The sequence below is a fragment of the Lolium rigidum genome, chromosome 6 (assembly GCF_022539505.1).
Source record: "Lolium rigidum isolate FL_2022 chromosome 6, APGP_CSIRO_Lrig_0.1, whole genome shotgun sequence".
NCBI lineage: Eukaryota > Viridiplantae > Streptophyta > Magnoliopsida > Poales > Poaceae > Lolium > Lolium rigidum.
In genome coordinates, this window is record NC_061513.1 from 300,183,787 (window position 1) to 300,204,563 (window position 20,777).

The window sequence follows — 20,777 nt, forward strand, 5'->3', positions numbered from 1 at the left end:
ACTACTTACTTGTCGTTTCGGTTTTCACTAAGGTTTCATTACTAACTTACCGCAGCTACCCCGTGGTTGCGGCTTCTGGCTCGGCATCAACATCCGTGGTGGATGGAGACAGCCTTCCACTTGTCTCTCACACCCAACTAGACAAGTCGTGGTCTCATTTGGCAGCCGGTGAGGGGCACTGATGGTGTCGCCAGAGAGGACACCGCTATCCTCGTGTCAAGCTGCTCGACATCAACTATGGTGAGGATTGGCTTAGACTTGTACCTTCGTTCATGAAGTGTTGGGTAGAGGCTTAAGTGCCTTCATTCGGGCACATGTTTCGCTTCTTACTATTCTTTTCGTGTCGTGGATGATTCTTGATAGGATTTTCTTTGGTTCTCCGTGAAAATTCTTAATATCAAAATCTGTCCTGTCTTCTTTACTGGACTTCTCAGGCATAAATTTTTCATCCATTGTTTTTCTTTACTAAACAAAAAGAAGGAAACCACTTCATCTCAGTACATATTTTGCTCTATTTTGTACAAGGGAAAGTGTATGTTTTGTAGACAGGTTCTCCCTCTTCTTTTGGTGTTGTGGATGATTCTTTTGGTGTTTTGTACAAGGGCAAGTGTATGTTGTTGTGACTAAGTGAGCACCACACCTCCTCTCCGTGCCTCCGTAATACACAATGCGGCGTTTTATTTGCTTCAACCATGGATAAAAAATTTCATAGTGACTTTTGCATACTAGTTGAGTATTTCAGTTTCCTGAATATGAGTACTCAGTAAAGGCTGAAGAGCATTTCTACATGATAGCAGGTAGCATTGGATCAATTTCTTTCGTTTTTTTCTTTCATTTGTTTTTTGCTTATCATTCATAGGCGGTGATGAAACTATCATTCTTGTTTGAAGATACTACTTACTGTTGTTTCGATTTTCACTAAGGTTTCATTACTAACTTACTGCAGCTACCCGTGGCTGCGGCTTCTGGCTCGGCATCAACATCCGCGGTGGATGGATCCAGCCTTCCACTTGTCTCTCACACCCAACTAGACGAGTGGTGGTCTCACTTGGCAGCCGGTGAGGGGCGCTGATGGTGTAGCCAGAGATGACACCGCTATCCTCGTGTCAAGCTACTCGACATCAACTATGGTGAGGAGGTAGCCCACTCTCTTCGACCCCTGTAGGTTTCCTATGCATGGTTGCTGCAGATGGTGATCTACTTTGTGTTCTTGCCAAATGCAAGGAAGAGGCTAGGGGAGAGGGCAGGATTCCCATAATAAATCATTATAGGAAAATTCTGTGTCTTGAGACGAGCTGGATGTATGTACATGTTTGCACGGTGTTTAGGTTCTACACATGTTTCCTCTAATTTGCAGCAGCTGTGTAGGCAACTAGTGGCCTTTGTGTTGTCACCATTGCCCCTTCATATTTTATTGTGATGTGATCGGCTTATAATTGTACCTTCGTTCATGTAGTGTTGGTTGGCACATGTTTTGCTTCTTACTATTCTTTTGTTGTCGTGGATGATTCTTGGTAGGATTTTCTCCGGTTCTCCGAGAAAATTCTTACTATCAAAATCTGTCATGTCTTCTTTACTTGACTTCTCCGGCATAAATCTTTGAACCACAGTTTTTCTTTACTAAACAAAAAGAAGGAAAACAATTCATCTCAGTAGTGCTTTGTGGATGATTCTTGGCAAGATTTTCTCAGGTTTAGTTTGAAGATTTTTGCTACCAAAATCTGTCTTGTCTTCTCTTCTCGGTTCAATGTGAATACTTTATCAGGTTCATTGCGAAGATTCTTACTACTGAAGTCTGTATTGTCTTCTTTAATAGCCTTTCGGAGGCATAAATTTGGAATACTGTTTTTTTTGGGACGAATAAAAACAAGGAAAGTGTTCTGGACTGGACAGAATTATTTGTTTGTGACTAAGTGAGCACCACACGTCCTCTCCTTGCCTTTGTAATACACATTGCTGTGTTTTATTTGCTTCAACCATGGATAAAAAATTGCATAGTGACTTTTGCATACTAGTTGAGTATTTCAGTTTCCTGAATTTGGGTACTCAGTAAAGACTAAAGGGAATTTCTACATGATAGCAGAAGCATTGTATCAATTTTCAGTAACATTTAACAGGATGCCTCTGTCTTGTTGTTGTTGGCCAACTGGTACACCTGCTGCATCTTTTATGAACATAAAAAGGCTCGGGTTATTGACCCAGCAGTCCACTATCTGATTGCTATTTGCAACCGGTTACCTGGATGACAGATTTATATTTTGCTAGCGTTCGGTTTCAGAAATCGTGCAGTATGCGATTCTTTGAACAAACTGTGTTTGTCTGATCCTCATGTACTGCCATTTCATCTGATTTTAGAGCAGTTGGTCACCTCGATAGGCTGGCTCATTTGTTGGGTTGTCAAAACAAGCGAAAAAGTAGTACTGTGTCTCGGTTTGTTTGCTCCGAATATGTTAGTAGGTACTACTAGCTAGCCGTGCATGGAACATGTTTTATTCTTCAAATTCAATTTGTCTGTCTTATCGTGGCGTATCAACAACTTATTTAGCTACTCATGTGCTGTCATGTTTGAAAAATTGACCGGGGAATGTTATGCGTCATGTCAACTTTGAGACCTATGATTAGCTTGTTTATTGATTAGTGTTCGGGCTCTCTTAACATGCGGCTTCCAAGTACTAGCCTATAGTACTTGTTAATGAAACATAGATTATACTACTTGTATAGACTACGGGAGGATCAGCCCGGATCAAGCCCGAGAATGGTTTTAGCATAACCGGGTGGGTTGGGTTAGTTTTGCGATTTGGGTTTGATTAGTTTGGTTCGAATGGCTGAGTCCGTCGAATGGTCCAGGTCAGTTTGGGTTCGTGAAGCAAACAATTGGGTACGGTTGGTTATGGGTATGAACAGTTAAGGGTGGAACTAGTTTAAACTTTAGTTTAAGACCCGGTTTGTAGCTAGGATGGGTCTAAATGGTTTCGTTGACTTCGGCGTGTATGCATAGTTTGCTCAAAAGCATCAGTTTTTTTTTAACCCAGCTACCATTGTGCTTGCTTGCAAGAAGTGCGGATCGAGACATGTGGCAACTGTTTCAACCCAAAGCAAGAAACAGGATTTAACCCATAGTTAGTCAAGTGGTTTGGTTTCAGTTTGGTTGGACGGTGTGTACAGTTCGGTTTAGTTTTAGTTATGCGGGGCGGCCCAAGAAGTGGTTTAGTTACGGTTCCGAACTCCATGTGACTGGGTATGGTCTAAGTTTGGTTTAGGTATTGGACCATTCTCATCTTTAGCCCGAGATAGTAGAGGGTATGACACTTCATCACCATGTTTGTCTTGGAGGCGTCGGCATTTTACTGTACTACACTTGTATTTACTCCTATTGTGGTGCAGCAGGTGCTTATGGCATATTGGAACGTCCATTCTAATGTGGATGATGAGTCTTGACTGGCTTATATTTGAGCTATACTGGGCCCCTTTGGCTTTCTACAATGGATAGCAATTTGCACGATGATCTGTTGTATACAATTTAGTATTGCAGTTTTCCGTATTCGAATAATCGGTAAAGACTAAAGAGCATTGATACTCTTCATTTTCTTTAATAACGATTCCTTTCTCCGATATGCGGTTGGCTCTGTGAATTTGGGTATACGAGAGGAGTTTCGGAGGTTAAGCGATGTGAAAAGGCTTGGTGAGTATTCTTCTCAAACTTGAAAACACATCCTCTTTGCATTCTACATTGTTGGGAGTGTCGGAATTCTAAATGGTGATATCTTATATTTGTTTTTTCAAAGTTAAATTTAAAGGCTCATTAATGTGGTTTCATCTAGAGAATTGTTTCCTTAGGTGCAGCTATAGTATGTATTTTATCAAACTGATTGTCGGGCAGATAGCGTCTTCAATTTGTGGACGCTATTTTTTTTAGCCGACATGTTTCATGCCTATATTTTATGTTAACCTCACCCATAACAACGAGACCTATGATTGGGAAGATATCATGATTTTGTCGTGTTTATCATTTTCCGAGTAAACAATGAGGGTCCATTGCTACTTAAATTTCTATTTACTTCTTTGTGAACTAGTGTTCATTGTATATGTTTTGGATGTTAAATTTTGTTTCTAAACCAAAAAAAGTTTTTTTCGAAAAGGGGAAAGACCCTAGCCTCTCGCATCTACCGATGCATATAGCCTCTATTATTAAGACAAACACACTCAGTCACCAAATGGTACTCGTCAATGATGGTCTCATTGGATAACATATGTGGTTTGATGCAATGTTAAGTTCGAGTTATTGTCAATGACTTGTGCGTATGTCCTTGTAGATATCATTGCACATTTTAAGCGTGTTGCTCCATCGATCTCGCCTCGCCCGTGTTGCGCGGGTTGACGGGGACGACTCGCTGCAAGGCAATGAGGGTGGGGGTGCTTGGCCTTTGGGACGCGAAGCCGGCAACACAACCATGCGGGGGAGAACCCACCGGCGAGGTGCCGGCTCTCGCCGGCCTCGTCCTTCACCACGCCTTGTTCCCGTCGCCGCCGGCGGTGAGATCCGGCGAGGGCGAGGAGGCACTCGAGCGGTTGGGCATGCTGCTCTCCGATGAACCGACCACAACCACCTCACAGGGGACGGCTCCATCCGCGTCCGCAACACCATCCAGGCACACGAGTGGGTGTCATACATGCACATGGTCCTCCAATCCTATTCCGGTTGGCTTGTTCCGTGAAAAAGATTGGATATTGTCCGCTTGCTTCGGTTGTTAGGGGTTCCAAGAACAAATTATGCGCATGTTTAGCAAGCTAGGAACATCATTGTAAAGCCTTTCTCAAAGAACTTGATAGCGAGGCATGTTGGAACAATGGTTATGTTAGATCGTTATTAACTCAAGTTCGGATTAAATTGACTTCTACTTTTTATTTAGCATGTAGTGTTTAACTAGCAGAACATGTGTATTCGCTTCATTACTTTCGAGCGGCTAGCTTTGATCGATGCAATTGGACACTTTGTGGATTGTAAAAAAGCCTGAATTCTTATTACACGATGATTATGAAATGCACTTGGCTTTTTCATGCGTTTAAAAGTACAAGTCACAAAGAAAAGCTACAGGCTCCTAATATCTAAAAATAACTTTTCCAAGAACTAATTGTGCCTTGTATGATTGTATCAGTCCATGGCATCATGTTTTTTATGTTCTTTGCCGGTAAAAGATGTTGTGTAATCCTCTGCGGGCCGGCACATCGCTTGGGTTCGTCCTCCTCGTCTCCTCCGACATCCTTCCAGGGAGCAAGGCAGCTCCTACACCCCGCCGTGCTGCTTGTGAGACATCTCATCCCTTGTCTGCTATGTGTGTTTTAGAACGTTGCCTGATTGTAAAGAATAATATTATTGGCACCGCTTTTGGTGCTTCTCGAGTGGATCATGAGTGCTTGCTGTTTGTAGATTCCGCCCGCATGGCTTAATTCGGATTCGTTTGAGTAGAGGCCGGCTTACATAATTTTGTATGCAATGGTCGTTATATCGACCGAGTACCCTAGGCTAGCCGGTAACTAGTAGTTCGGATTTATTGAAATGATTTATTGTTGTAGTCTAATTACTACTACGTTCAAGGGATGGAGTGTGATTACAATGTGTCGGCAAAACAAGATAAAAATGAATGGAGGTAATTTGGTGCAAAAAACTAGAAGAATGAGGCAATTCATGTTTGTCTTAATCCGATACTAGCACTAGCCAATCCAATCGTGCTTGTCTTACTGCGATAGTTATCAAAAACACGCATGCACGCAAGAAAAAAAGCAGCGGTAAAGCTTGATGATGATGCAAGCGGAAATCGATTTGTGACTACATAATTAAGATGACAAATCCATGAGACAGTGAGATGAGTGAGAAAATCAAGTACGTATGCATGAAACAAACTGTTGTATAGAGAGTCTGGTGTGTGTGTTTTTTCTTTGTTACAGGGGTTTCAAATATGGTATTAAATAGTAGGTACATGTAGATATGTCATGTACAGCTGCATATAGACAGAAGGTACATGAGTATTTTATTTAACCTTGCATGATGATAGATTGATACACTTGCAAGCGATCATGATTGAGCCCTTGCATGCATTGAAATTTTTAAACTGAATATTAACTCTTTCTAAGGAATTGGACCGGCGGTGCCTTGTTCAAACCGGAATCGTACTCCTGCCTAACGTACTCGTGGAAATATGCGAGTAGGTGCATGTGTTAGTCTCGCCTATGTTTACCATGTTGAAAAAAGAGCCTCTACTAATATTCATGTGACGAGTCGCTATCGCTTCTTTCCTCGCTCACGAGCAGGGACTGGGTACATGTCCCTAGTTGGATGTCACCATTGCTGCATTAGATTAGACGAGACATAAATATTACACTACTGGTTATGTAACTAGTCAGGGTTTGCATTTGGCAATTAGTGTTGGTCCTCGTAGTTTATTTGTTTGAATACAGTTTTGTTTCACTTCTTGTTTCATTAACTTTCCATGTAGTTCTAAGGATTCACTCCTTATTAGTGTCCCAATATGTCTTTGTGTTTGCTGATTTCATTTTTTTCAGGTGATGATGGATAAGCTGCAACAAAATGACAGAAGTTACGCTTCAGAGATTCGAAGTTTTGTATGTGATGATTTCTCCCTCTTTTTTCTTTATTATGTGGTTCTAACTTCGCATGGTCACTTCTTGATCATGATATTGACTCTTCCCTTTTGTCATTAATTAATGGAGCTCATGCACTCCTAGAATGATAAAATGTTATTTCATAGTGTTTGTTTGTGTGTTTAATTATATACGGGTCTTATGCTTTTGGGATACCAACCTTTCTCTCTCGTGTGGGTTTGGTCCATGTTTCCATTTTATTAGGAGTTTGATTTCTGCTTCTACTATCTTTTAGTATGATTTTGGATAAGCTCGGTGTTAACGAAGTGATCTACTATTTCGAGCAACTCGAGTGTAAAGGCCATCGGGTGCAAGACAACCGGAACTCGGAAGGATGAGGTACTTGCGGCCACATGCCTCGTAGGTTCTAGAGCAACTTCGGAGAAGGTACTTGACATTCACATTAAAGGTTCACATTAAATCTGTTAGATGTAGACCAATTGTGATAGAGATTTTCCGCCAACTAGGTCTAGATTTTTCCATCGAGGTTTCTAGTGAAGCTAGAATTTAAAGACATTTACCGGGTTGTACCTTCTAAACAATTGTTGATATAGCATTGAGTATGGATCTGGTATGTTTTGTTGCATGGGTTTCTAATTTGACCAAAGTCGAGGCAAGTTCAAATTTATCCGAATTGATAAGGTACTTCTCACATGTGTTGTTCGAGTTGTGCCTCGGTGAAGTTTCAAACTAGATAAACGGGGTTTCTAGGTTTTGCCTTGTGCGGTCTTTAAAAGTCCGGTAAGGTTTCTACAACGAGTATGATAAGAATCCGGGTTTCCAGGTTAGGAACTGATAGCAAAACTGCAAAAGTTTGAGTTCTATTTTACAAAGTGAAAATGATATAGGTACTAGGAAGTCAAGTAAACGGTAGTAATGACAGATCTATTTTGCACTTCTAGGTTCTATGGATAACAATTTGGTGTATTATTGAATTGGAGCACATCCCATGCTTGAAAAGTTCAATTTAGGGTTTGAAAATGATGTGGAAGTTTGGTGTTTATTGATCCTCTCATCTCAACCTAGTTTTGTTTTAATTAAAAGTGATACTCTTGTTTTCAGAATATCTAGCTTCTAATGATGTCACTGCAATGAGCCACTTATGCTTGTATATGATATGTTGATAACCGTAGGTCCTTTATTGTCCAATATTGTAATCCTTTTCATGTTCAGAACTAGCCATGCTTGTATATGAACGGTTAAATATGTTACAACAAGACTACGTATATATGCATAATCGATCATGAACTTTTATTTCTAATGATATTCGGGATGCATTGAAACCTAGATTTTGTATGTGCTATGTCATTATTTATGTGTAATATTGTGTATGTTGTGATCGGTGTATGTGTTGTGCGCAATTATGCTCCTTTCCGCAAGCACCGGCCTCCCCAAGCTCCTCGTTGTTGGCGCCCCACCCTGGAGATGATGTCGTCGGTGTTCTTCCTCTTCTGCTGGCCACATCACCGGTGTGCTACTCCCTCGGTTCCTTGCATCTCGACACCATGAAGAGGCTCTACCTCTTCCGCGGAGATGCTCAAGGTATGTGCATCTACTAGATTCCCTCTTCTTTTAGTTCCAAGAAATCAGAGGCTGAACTGGTGACTTGTGGTAGCATTGTGGGTGGCTGACCATGCTGGTCGAAGTAGTTTAGGCTATGAATCTGTAGTCGATTTAGTTGATGTTTAGCCTGGTGACGCAATTTGGATCAGGTTTGACTGTTCGGAGGAGTAGGGGAGTGGAGTGGCTTTTTTCTATCGGTGTAGGATTTGGTGAATTCAGTTGGTGTTATCCTTGTTTGCTTTTCGTAGGCTTGTACATGGTAAGTTTGTTAAAATGAAGTTGCTGACACATGAGCCTAATGTCCAATCACCCAAACTGTGATTGGACTATCACAGTACCCCAGCGACCATAGAATGTTAACTGTAGTTTGTATCCATATTTGACAACACCTAGAGTTGTATTACGTTGCAACTCATACTTGCCCTGTTCCCACAATTACCACCAGGAGCTCGCAATTGGTATATTTGCTATTCTGGAACGGTTGTAGCATTTGTTTCCTTGACCATAAGGTATTGCTACATGCCTAAATATGTTCCCACAAAAACCGGAAGAGGAGTTGTACTCCAAACTGAGTTCAGTATATGGTAAATATTCTTGCTACATGCCTAAATATGACCTGCTATATGCTAGAACTGCTGTGATCCGGAATTATAACTTACTTGGCATTCTTGCTCTCTTTTGTTAAACTGCAGGGTATTTGCTACTTAGATAACTGAGGATATACTAAACAAACATCTGGAATGCCATGTTCTATGCTTTGATTGCACCTATAATGTCCTTACATGTGCTATATATATGGTACTTGAACTGGAAAAATTATTATAATCTGCCTATGTCTAGTGTCCACAAGTGCTACAGTTTATCTCAGGAAAGAGTAGTGGCAATACCAGGGATTTGGCTTGTTTGATATAAGTTATTCACTCATCGAGCCTGAAATTATGGCTAACTGCCAAGAAAGAAACTGGTTTCCTTTTTGTCTAATAATATTTTTGAACCGGAACTTAGATTGTTGTCTGTTTGAATGCTTTGCTTTCTCTAATCTGTCACTTGGTTTGCTTAATTACATGCTCTTTTGTTTGTTTGGTGGCCTGACGTCCATTTTTTTTGCAGTGTGGTAAGACTTTGTGATTTATTGTTGATTATTTGATCTGTGTTGTGTCCAGAAAAAGAGTTGGGGTCATGCCGATTTTCTTTGGTGCTCCAGCTATTCAACCTTGCAAGAAGCTTAAAGTTGCACCAGCTGGCTTGTTGTGGAAAAGAAGCTAGGCTAGGCATTGTAGATTTGCAAGCAAGCATATATATGTATGCTGGGTTCTTGCACTAGCTTGTGTTGTATGTTGTCTTGTCATCTATCCTAAATATCTCATACATATTACATGTACCAGTACAAGTGTAAACTTAAATATTAATCCGGAATGTTAAGGTTGTGGTTAAAACCATGGTAAGGCTGATGGAAACATTGTGTCATGTACTAGCTGATGTAATTTTCACGTGTTCATGGATAGTTGTGATATTTGCAGTTGATTCTTCTTTTATTATCCATTTGTTTTTGTTGTGATCAAAATGTGAAGAAAAACAGAGAACTTGGTGTCAAAATTTTGTAAATCTAGGTCGAGTAATCATGTATACTTCCTTGTGGCTGGCAATGGAGTGTGTTCTTGCAACTAGGTAGCCAATAATTGATTGATTTCACCGGGAGAATCTAGCTTGTACGTTTGTTAGTTGTCATTGGCTAATAGCATTGGGCTTGGTGGCTATAGTAGCATGTACGAAGCAAAGCAAGACTTTGACGAGATGAAGCTATAGTAGACTTTGACGAGTCAATTTGATTGTGCGAGCGAGACCTTTGCCAACAAGAATGGCTCCTCATTATGTTTGTCGATGATGTCGCCGCTTGCGTAAGAGGAGCACAGACTTGATGGTGGTCAAGTCCACTGTAATATTGCTTTTTGTAGTGCTTAGATGTGGCAATTAATTAAGAGTTGCCTTGTTTATATGGTGTCCATCCTTGGAAGCTGTTACAACCGGAAATAAACATGGCAGAGATAACTAGATGACCTTGCTAATATACTAGTTTTGTTGTTAATATGGAGTGTTCTTATTGGAACACATAGATGGCCTTGCTGATACTCCCTCCGTTCCTAATGAGAAGGTGTAAAAAAATTTGTGACTTTTCCTCATAAAAGAAGGCGCCTGCCGAAACTGCTCGTCCTCTCCACTAGGTCTTCTCCTAAAAAATCGCCCAAAAATAACGCTGGCATTTGATTTTTGAGTAGCAAATTAGATGAAAAAGATTCCTCACTTCGTGATGCTTCACGGTCACGAGGTTCAGCATGGTGTTGTGCATGGCTTTGACGTCCTGGTCGAGCGCGGCGGACGCATTGTCAGCGGCAGTCTGCCTGCCTGTGATGTGATGTTGCACGAGCTCAACGGCCTGCATGGTGTCTCAGGCAGGTTTGATGTCGTGTGCGAGCACAACGGCCTTCCTATGGTGCTGCACAAGCGCTCACGGAGTCACGGTGCTGCGGCGAGCGTATCCATGGAAGAGGATGGGGGAGAGAGATGACCACTCAAGAGAGATACTAACGGGAGAAATTAAAGAGGGAGTTAATTGCTTGCATGTAGAGGTAAGTGAAGTTTTCCTTACTTGTTTTCGCTCCTTAATCGATGCGCTTCTAAATTTATGCCTTTTTCTCCCCGTTAATATTGACAGTTTTTTTTGGAATACATAGAGTTATGAGAGGAAGGAGAGTCTGTGCCATGCAATTATTACTATAGCAGAAATAAATCACAGCCATGCGCTAGCTCCTTGCTCCCATCTCCTCGATTGTTTCCCTGTCTTTTGGTTTCCTTTTTGCCATGTCAGCAATCCATGTTGCTTATCATCTTAGCCGTCTATCCATCACCGTTCTCCCAAGAAGCAGCAACTTTGCTGGATTCCCCGCTGCTCTTCTATTCCCTCCAGCTACGCCTCTCCTCTATAAGTATCAGACCATGGCTGGCTTGCCGCGCGTCGGCTAGCGCGTGACAAGTGACTTAGACTTATGAGGTCCATAAGCTGGAGTGCTGATACTAGTTTTACTGGAAATATGTAGAGTTTTTTTTTTGGAATGCAAAGCAGTTATGAAAGGGATGAGAGTCTGAGCCATGCTGTTATTAATTGGAGAAACAAATCACGACCATGTGTTGGCTCATTATTTCTGCCTCCTCGATTGTTCCCCACACTCGTTTCCTCTTACCCATGTTACTTGGAATCTTAGCCATCTATCCATTACTTGGCCACCATCGTTCTCTCAAGAAGCAACATTTGTATTTCCCACCTGCTTTCCTATTCCCTACAGCTACGCCTTCTCCTCTATAAGTACAAGACCATGGCCGGCCTGCCGCGCGTCGGCTAGCGCGTGACAAGTGACTTAGACTTTGACTTTGTCGAGGAGAGGAGAGGAGAGGAGAGGAGAGGAGATGGCCATGATGCTCCGGAGGAGGCGGCCATGGTGACTTGGTCGCAGGCGAGCGTGGTTACCGGTCGGCCGGCCGCCATGGAGGTTTCTACCCGTTCATGTACTCCCTCTGTACCGATGCCATGGTCGGAGGCGAAACCATGGTGTCATGGTTGGAGGCAAGTGTGCTTAGCGGGCAGCAGCAACCATCTAGCAGGTGACCCATCATGGTGACTCTGTCTATCTCATTTTCACGTTTCAGAAGTACAGCTTGACTGTTGCTCGACGCCACACCACATATACAATCTTATTGCTAGGAAGGTCTTGACAAACCACTGAATGTTATTGGCTTATATAATTGGTGTGGATAATACACAGTCCATATCGGTACTACCCCCACATATATTTTTCAGACGACGTTGTTAGATGTTAGCTCCAGTTCAAATCATAAGTACCTACTAACTTAATTTTTTATCAGGTCTTTGTCTTCGTGACCGCTGAGTATGAAAACTCCAAGAACTCCCTGAACCAGGTATGCTACCTACGGAGTATTTGATTCTGGTCAACATCTTGTTTGTGCTAGTAGCTGTATCTTTCAGGAACAGATAACTTGTTGTAAGCAACTATTGCTTGATATACGAAGTATACCTTTTGTCACCTTAGGGTGAATAACTGCTTTGACCTGGGGTGTCATTCCAAACTTGGCGAAAACGTGCCATATAATTTGAAGCAGAGGTAGTACACTCCTTTCCGTTCCTTGGTGAAAAACCACAGAAGGACTAAACTCCAGAAAGATGCCTAGGCTTCTGATCAACACATTAGCCCTTGTATCTTAACTCTTACCACCCATAGGCTTATTTTGGTAGCATGCACTTTATTCATCACTCAGAATATCTGCCTTTCTTTTGCCAATAAACGTTCCATCGGGTTGTTCCCAGAAAGCACACGGTAATGGTTGATTGACAAATTCTTAATTGCTTATATTCATATTACTCCATCTGACAGGTTTCATTATGGGACCGTATAATACCTGACAAAGACCACGCGAACGTACAAGTGGAGGTGAAGAGCAAGTATCCTCTCATTGACCAGGTAAAGCTCCACTCATTCTCTCCCCATTTCTGTTTTATTAGATATAAATAACCTGACTTGAACATGTTCCGTTTCCTGTCATCAGGGGACTAGTCTGCGGGGGAAGAAAGTCCAGCTTGTTCTCCACTGGCACATCATGCCGAACGCTGGCAGGATGATGCGAGGCAAGATGCCCCTCTCCGAGTTCAATCTGCCGGATACCTATACTTCCTGAATACAAATGATTCATTCCTCTGCCCCATCTTGATAAAATATGTTGGAGGCTCACTATTCTGGTTCCGGAACCATAATAGTATTCAATGCATTGGGTGCACACTGGACAGTGTTGATAATTCCTAATTTGTTGTCATTTACAATGTGGATAGTTTACAGTAAGTTACAATTGATCAAGCAGTGAATATCATGATGAGTTCTGAACGATAGTGAAGAGCACTGAGCTTTGGCTGTAACTGGATATGTTCATTGTTGTCCTTGGGATTATCGATTTCGCTTTGCAGCTACATGCCGTCACTGAAATTGCAAGGCTGGCCTTTGGGGTGGCATGTATAAGAGGTGCAACGGCGAAGTTTGGCTCACTACTCTACCGGTGGACAGGAAAAGAGAGTATTGTAGAAATTACGTAGCTCAGGCTACATATAACCTTTTTTTTTGAAAATTTCAAATATTACACTTTCAAGTAAAAAAATCTGAAGAAATCATAGATGTAGCCAATGATGAATTCTACATATGTGCATAATATAAATAATATACCTTGTATTTTAGGCTACAATGAAATGACACAAATCTGACAATTTTTGGTTTATTTTTTGCAACCGTTGTACCGTTGACCTGAGCATCATCAATTTGTTGGTAAATTAAGAGAAACAACCAAGTGTTCGGAGCAATGAGATAATATGTCAATTGGACAACTAGAGGATTTTTTTTTGTAGATGTGGTGGCAATCTCCATAGTAGTGACACAATCGTCCATATCAGTTAGACTTTTAGTCTGGTTGGCCAATGTATGCTACACTATTAGATAGTTGTCCCTATATACCTAGTTGATCAATTAAATCTGTAGACTTATCTACCAAGGATGGTGGGTGTTCAGACTTGCAGGAGTTATGGTCACTCGATCGATCTTTAGTTTTATCAAGACAATGGGAATATGTGTTTTGTGATCCTCAATGGCGACATGACATACCTTCGCGAAATACAAATATACATCCATTTCCCTTGGTGCATGTACGATTTATTTTAATATAGAGAAATGTATTTAAGTGTGTGCTTGAGTTTTTACCCCTTTTGCATGCTTGTGAACTCACATATAAAATTGAAGAGGGAGACAAACAAACCAAAAAAAAAAAAATCTAAGACCGAAATAATAAAGCTCAGAATATGTATCCGTGACGAGCGTGACACCAGAATATGCGACGTAGGTACTATAACAACCATGTTGCGGGCTACATCACTAGGTTGTGAGATAGCATGAAAGAGGACATACAAAGGGGCAACACACTACTATCACTACCTTGAGAGCTTAGGCATGTTAAGCGGGTATACTAGAATCAACATCGACACATAATAGAAGTGGTATATATAAAGATTGTCACGTGCATGTTGGGTTTTTCTTTCTCGCGTCGAGTGAATAGATTTTGACGGTTGAAGTCCACATCCAAATATACCGCATGCCTATCAAGAAGAGGGAAGATGTTCTTGATTGGCGTAACAAGGCTTCTGAGGGATCAATTGTGTTCAAGGATACTGCTAAGTTTTTCCTGGCTGCCAGTTGCGGACTAGGGAAACTCCAGATGGAGGCCAAGCTACCTATAGCACTTTATTTTTACAAATTCGAAACTATATTTGCATGATTTAAAAAATTATGGAATTCTGGCTGTATAATAGTAGTCCTTATTTTTAGGAAAATGAAAACAAATTATTATGTCACATGCATGATGAATCCAACTCGGAGTTGAAAGAAAAATAAAAATGCTTGAAGAGCTGGCATGATAATCCAACTCGGAGTTGAAAGAAAAATAAAAATGCTTGAAGAGCTGATTGAAGACAGGTCGCTATGTTCTGCACTGCCCAAAATAGCTGCCTTTTTTTTGATGGGCTAAAGTTGCAGTTCTGAATTCTGCTCCTAGTGTGGATCTGGAGAAAATAACTCTGAACTTTCTTCTCGTGATCCATGAAACTGGCCGATGAGGTTGGGTTGTTTCTCAGTCGACGTAGATGGCTTGTTAGAAACATATTCATGAATCAATCTAAACGTGTAACTCAGTTTTTGTTTTTTGGCAGGCTTGGTTAAGCCTGCCAATCTCGTTGCTGCCCTGTTGTCAGGTGAATATTGGTGATGAGGGTTCGGGATAGACTCTGGTAACATGACCAAATGTCCGGTTGGCGTACATGTACTATTTGGTTCTCTGGTTGGCATCACAACGAATTGTTGAGGAAACAATAGAGGATTGTACAGATAGTTTTACAGATTCCAGCTTTACCGAGAGCTGTGGAACACACACAGGCTGAAACACATGACAGGCGTTGATTCATGAAATACATAACAGTATGAGCTGCCCATGCCATTTCCGCTAGGGCCATTCCATCTCACCACAGCTTAGCTGAGCCTGGCTGCGCGCTGAGCTCCAGAGATCAGTGGTGGTTCTTGCAGGGCGGGCCAAGGCGATGGTGTCGTTGCCGAGGAAGTGGTCGGCGCACCGGAATAACCCCTGCTTGCCATTCTTGACGCACCTGGTGCAGATGTGGTCGCACTTCTTCACGAGGTCGTCGCAGGTGAAGAGGCCCGGCGGCAAGAAGTTGCACTTGCTGCAGCACTGCAGGCTGGCCGGGGTGATCAGCGGACCCCGGGGATCTGTCTTCTCGCTGTGCCGCCCGCCTGCACGCACACACGCAGTCCACAGGGCTCCGGTTATGTGAATTTTTAGTTCAACTGCGTGTTGGACAGTTTGGCATGATGGAGCCCTGTATCTGTCGGTCTATCTGACTGATGTTTATGTGAATCGCAAGTGGATAGGTAGCGCCGACTGGGAAGATCTATGACAGGCGACAGCTTATCCGCCTGACGACGCCTTCAGAGATCCGATCACAACGCAACTCGGGTAAATCCTGACAGAAATAACCGTGCAGTGGAATGAAAGTGTGGAGGTGGTTGCCTGATTTGCCATTCAAATAATCCTGTGGCAGTAGCAAAGCGAACATCATTTTTATTCTGGACGCATTTCTCTAATTGCTGTTGAGTTACAGTATTTTTTAGCCTATACCTCTCATTCTCTAGGCTAACACTGCACACACGCAAAGGTTATGACATCGATCAGACGATCGCTGAAATCTGAAACAGTCAGCGATTAGGCTTGCCAGCAATTTCAGCATCGAAGAAAGCACGTACGTACCATTTTCCGACTTAATTTCAGCATTGATGAAAGCATTGAAAAAATTCAGTTACAGCCTCATTTGCGACTTAATTTTTTTCAGTTATAACCTACTTGCGACCGAAAAAAAAATCTGAGTTACAAACCCGAGTACAACTATAAAAATACTATTTACAAGTGAAAAGATTATTTTAGCTACATCCCCACGAAGACACAATCAAAATTTAAAAACAAACAACTTTAAATGAAAATAGACATAAGAGATTGTAACAAAATCCACACACAAAAGCCTGAAAAATAAAGCCAACTCGGCTCATTAAAATATGAGGAACACACAAAATTGGGCCTCTATCATGCACACACCAGCCGGATAAAGGAAAATAGCCCAAACAAATGCTGCCCTTTTAGCCGGACAAAAGAAAAGAAAAAGCCCAAAATAAGGTTACACAGCAGTCCACACAAGGACCCCTAAAAAAAAGCAGCCCACGCAAGATCGGCAAACAACAGAAAAAAAATGCGCACGCTGCCTACGCGTGGAGAAATCCGGTTGTTCGCTAGAGAAAACGTCATCACGTACAAATCTAGCAAAATCCTAATATTTAGCGCATCGTTTGGCAGTACTCCCTCTCTGTAGGGCGTAAAAAGATTGGTCAAAAATCAAATGTTTTTTATGTTTTAATCAAGTTTATACACAAAATTTAAACAATTACAATACTGAATTGAATTAATATCAATAGACTGCACGGCTGAAACACTTTGTAGTCATGGGAGTCATGATCATCGTGGCCGCTTCCGGAACCATTTCCGATGCTGCGCTACTCTGATCATTATGCTCAGGTTCATAAACCTTATCCAGTTCTATTGTCCTCCCACTCAAATACTTCGCTAGAAACAATTTCTTGGAAATGAGGAAATAACATCGACAAACACTTTTGTCTTTGACATCATAGTGGAAAGAATTCCCAATTTGTTTTCTGGGACAACAACAAAGACATTCATCCGGTTTTGGTTGTAAACTCATTTACTTATACCAAAATTTAAGAAAGGATTATTAGCGTTTATACCCATACCATAACTCGTATGGTATCATTTCAACGGATCATGATGATGCTCTATTAAGTGTAAAAGCGGTAGTTTCTAAAGCATAATCCACAAAAATATTATGGTGTCATTTTATTTTATTTCATCATTAATCCAACAAGGGTTGGATACGTCTCTTGGATATTACATCATCACTATGATACTCAAAGAAACGTGAGTTGTAGAATAATTTCATAACTCTCTTAGATGTTCGCTAAAACTCGTAATTCAAATATTTTCACCATGATCCAATCATAGATATTTGACTTTTCTATTACGATGATTTCCACTTCATGCTGAAATTTATTTGAATCCATTCAGTTGTTTCAAACTTCTTCCTTATCGAATAAATATATCCACATTTATATACTCAATTTATTGTTGGAAGTTTTCATGAAGTAGAAGAATCTCCCGCACACAACTATGCCTAGTGACCCACATACATCATCATGTATGTTTCCACTAAGTTAGTTGCCCGTTCAACTCTTGGCCTATGAACGGTATTTTGGTCATTCTCTTTAGAAGAGATTTGGAAGCGCCAAACGATTCAAAAAATCAAATGACTCCAAAAATCCATTTGCATGGAGTTTCTTCATGCGTTCCTTTCTAACATGACCTAAATGGCGGTTCCACTAATAAATGGAATTCACATCATTTGCCTTATGGCATTTTAGCGTCAGTGCTATACATGTGCATTTCACCATAAAGATTTATAATAACTTATCCATCGTACATGGAATACTGTCAAAATGTGGCACACAACAAAGATTTGGTGAGAACTCCTAAATATTTTGACAGTTGGTTTGGTGTGCGATCCCTGGCTTTGACGACGGTTGGAATTAGATACTCGGCAAAGATGGCCCATTGCCGAGTGTATTCTCCGGGTTCGGGGTGGTGGGTGGGGGGGGGGGGGGGTATCCTCCGACCAAAGATGATGCCATGGCCACCCCCGCTACTTCATTTAAAGAGATTGTGATCGCGTCGGTCCCATTCAAGTAGCTCGCGTGATTTGGCGCAAATGTTACTAAATCTTACCAACAACAAATTAAGATGTCACTCCGTGAGTTAATAGTCCATATCAAATTTAATTTATTTCCTTTATTTTAACACACCATACTATTTATAATGCAAGCATCAGATCGATTAAACGATAGTGTGGATCACTGAACTAGTCTCGTGTAGACTAGCCAGCCTTGGTGAAGTTGAAGTTGCTGCATGAGAAGCCTCTGGCGGGGAGGTAGCCGGTGAAGCTGAGCTGCTGCTTGGCATTGTCGAGCACCACCAGCCTGTTCTCCATCTGGAACCCTCCGATGAGCACCGGCGGCCTCGTGCTGCTCGCCGCCTTGAGGAACGCGAAGCACGCCGTGTTGGTGTTCACCTGCGCCATGGAGTTGCCGCCGACGACCGTGAAGTTGGTCCCGCCCTCCAGCAGCACGTCCACCTGCGGCACCGAGTAGCCCAACAGTGACGAGCCCAGCTTGGACGAGTTGTAGCAGAGCTCGAACGGGGCCACGGCGGCGACCTTGGCGGTCTTGCCCAGGGCGCGGTCGAAGGCCGCGATGACGCGGCTGTACACGTCGGCGCGGAGCTGCGTGTAGGTGACGGTCGTGGAGAGGCCGACCACGAGCGGGCCGGCGGCGGCGACGGAGCCGTCGATGGCGATGCCGCCGGTGGCCGTGACGAAGTAGCCGGGGATCCCGGCGAAGGGCTGGCGGAGCGGGACCAGGTCGGAGAGGATCGTGGTGATGGCCTCGCGGTCGGCGGGCGGGGCGAGGTAGAACGGGCCGCCGCCGAAGATGGCCGCGCCCACGCCGTTGCCGCTGAACCCGGTCCTGCCGTCGCTCGGGAGGCAGAGCGCGAAGGAGTTGGCCACCTTCTGCGTGCTGGCGACCTGCGCCGGGAACGAGGCGCTGGAGCGCCCGAGCCCCGCGACGCCGGCGGCGCCGGACGGCGCCGCTGCGCAGGTGGCGGTGGCAGCGAAGGAGACCGGGGACAGCGGGTTGGCACCGTTGGTGGTGTTGGCGGAGAGCGTCACGGTCGTGGTGGTCCCGCTGCTGCACGGAGTCGTGATGGCCGGCGCGGAGAGGTCGAGGACGAGCGAGCGGCCGGCGCTGAGGGGCGCTGTGTACAGGGCTGTAGACGCCGCGCCCTTGTTGATTTTTATAAGCAGCGGCGCGCTCGCCGCCGTGCACGCGCACAGCGCGAGGAGGACGAAGGCGATGACTGGTTTTGAGTTGCGACATTGTGATTTTGGGTTGGGCAGCTCGATGAGCTCAGGTTGATGCTGTGAACCAATGCACGTACGTGCGGTATATATAAGCTGGAGCCTAGGGCTCGAATGCTCGATCCATCTGAAGACTATTCAGATCAGATGGACCAATGCATGCGTGGTCAACATTGCGATCAATGTTGCTTGACGAACCAGAGTTCCATTTTTCTACGTTATCACAGTCATAGTACCTGATTCTTCTCGTTCAAAGTCCAGCTCCCTCATGAGCATGGCATTATCCAATTAAGATCCTGCATGCGTGCACTAATTTACATCCACTTTATGTGGTCTCAGTGTTCACAACTACATTCTCCTTTGAGTTCTTCTGGACCGTGCGGTTCCGCTAGCAGTGTAGATTGACAATATACAGTGATAGCAATACGGAAACTACAAAAATGTAGATCGGGCTACTTTATTGTAGGCCGTTTTAATTTATTTTTTTGAAAATGTCATTTTAAATTTCCAAAAAAAAATCTGAAAAGAATTATAGATGTTGACGATCGTGTATTCTACCAACAAAAAAATCTCAACTCAAAACACCTTGTATTTCTAGCCACAGAAATGACAAAATCCAACTTTTTTTGGATGTTTCAAAATGTGCAGATTTCTAGTCTTACTATTTTTTTGCAGCCTTTTCTTAAGGATTATAACGCTGGATAGCTTTTTATATTGTTAGAAATAAAAAAAAGCCTATGTCGTTTATTGACCTCTCTTCCCCAATGCATGTTCTCCTTTTTGTCTCTATTCTCTCATGCATGCTAGACTATTGGTGCATGCACTAATTGATGAGTAAAGTTATGAATTTTCTTGGTCTAATTAAATCGGGGAACAAGGAGTATAAGGCATTCTCGATTTAAAATTTTGCATGTTTATAGAATCGGTTTCGCTAATTCTCTGAACTATCTTAGTAGAACTATCTTAGTTCTCATTCGGGTCTTGCACCATGAGATTTTCACCGTGATCCGTGCACTTGGGTTGCTGGTTGGGGTTGCAATTGGTTCCTTTTTAGTTGCAACTGCAGGAAAAATGCCTCCAGACCGTTAGATTTTCTTTGTGATTTGTGCTAATAGTGAGTTGTTGGAGCATGTGTTGTGAATGAGATTTGATGACACCATCTAACCGATAACTAAGTAATTGATAGATCTCCGTCGACTGAGAACTAGTCACACCTTTAATTTGAAGAATACAACAATGCCTACATGTAAGATTTTTATTCAGATTTTTTAGAACTTCAAAATGTCATTAAAAACGAGCTATCTTCCAGATAACCATATAGTACTATAGTTACAAGAATTGCACGCGTGTT

General features: G+C 42.6%; 2 protein-coding genes across 2 annotated transcripts; one reads left to right on the top strand and one right to left on the bottom strand.

Annotated features, from left to right (window-relative positions):
* The first annotated feature begins 10,531 nt into the window (after window positions 1-10,531).
* LOC124664456 (signal peptidase complex subunit 3-like) lies at window positions 10,532-13,000 on the top strand. Its single transcript, XM_047201973.1, has 4 exons — window positions 10,532-10,742; window positions 12,116-12,195; window positions 12,669-12,755; window positions 12,841-13,000. The coding sequence occupies exons 1-4, from the start codon at window positions 10,532-10,534 to the stop codon at window positions 12,967-12,969; spliced, it is 507 nt and encodes a 168-aa protein (XP_047057929.1). The 3' UTR covers window positions 12,970-13,000.
* Window positions 13,001-18,210: 5,210 nt separating this feature from the next.
* On the bottom strand, window positions 18,211-19,702 carry LOC124664457 (chitinase CLP-like). Its single transcript, XM_047201974.1, has 2 exons — window positions 19,663-19,702; window positions 18,211-19,560 (listed from the first exon to the last, which is right to left on the bottom strand). The coding sequence occupies exons 1-2, from the start codon at window positions 19,700-19,702 to the stop codon at window positions 18,386-18,388; spliced, it is 1,215 nt and encodes a 404-aa protein (XP_047057930.1). The 3' UTR covers window positions 18,211-18,385.
* Window positions 19,703-20,777: the final 1,075 nt, after the last annotated feature.

What these genes read in the sequence shown, in the direction of transcription:
- LOC124664457 (XM_047201974.1), bottom strand. Translation starts at nt 19,702, where the DNA reads ATGCTCATGAGGGAGCTGGACTTTGAACGAGAAGAATCAG. An exon ending in CTTTGAACGAGAAGAATCAG is followed by an intron (nt 19,561 to 19,662) that starts GTACTATGACTG and finishes TGATCTGAATAG; the next exon opens with TCTTCAGATGGATCGAGCAT.
- LOC124664456 (XM_047201973.1), top strand. Translation starts at nt 10,532, where the DNA reads ATGCTTCACGGTCACGAGGTTCAGCATGGTGTTGTGCATGGCTTTGAC. An exon ending in CAAGCGCTCACGGAGTCACG is followed by an intron (nt 10,743 to 12,115) that starts GTGCTGCGGCGA and finishes TCAAATCATAAG; the next exon opens with TACCTACTAACTTAATTTTT. An exon ending in CCAAGAACTCCCTGAACCAG is followed by an intron (nt 12,196 to 12,668) that starts GTATGCTACCTA and finishes TCCATCTGACAG; the next exon opens with GTTTCATTATGGGACCGTAT.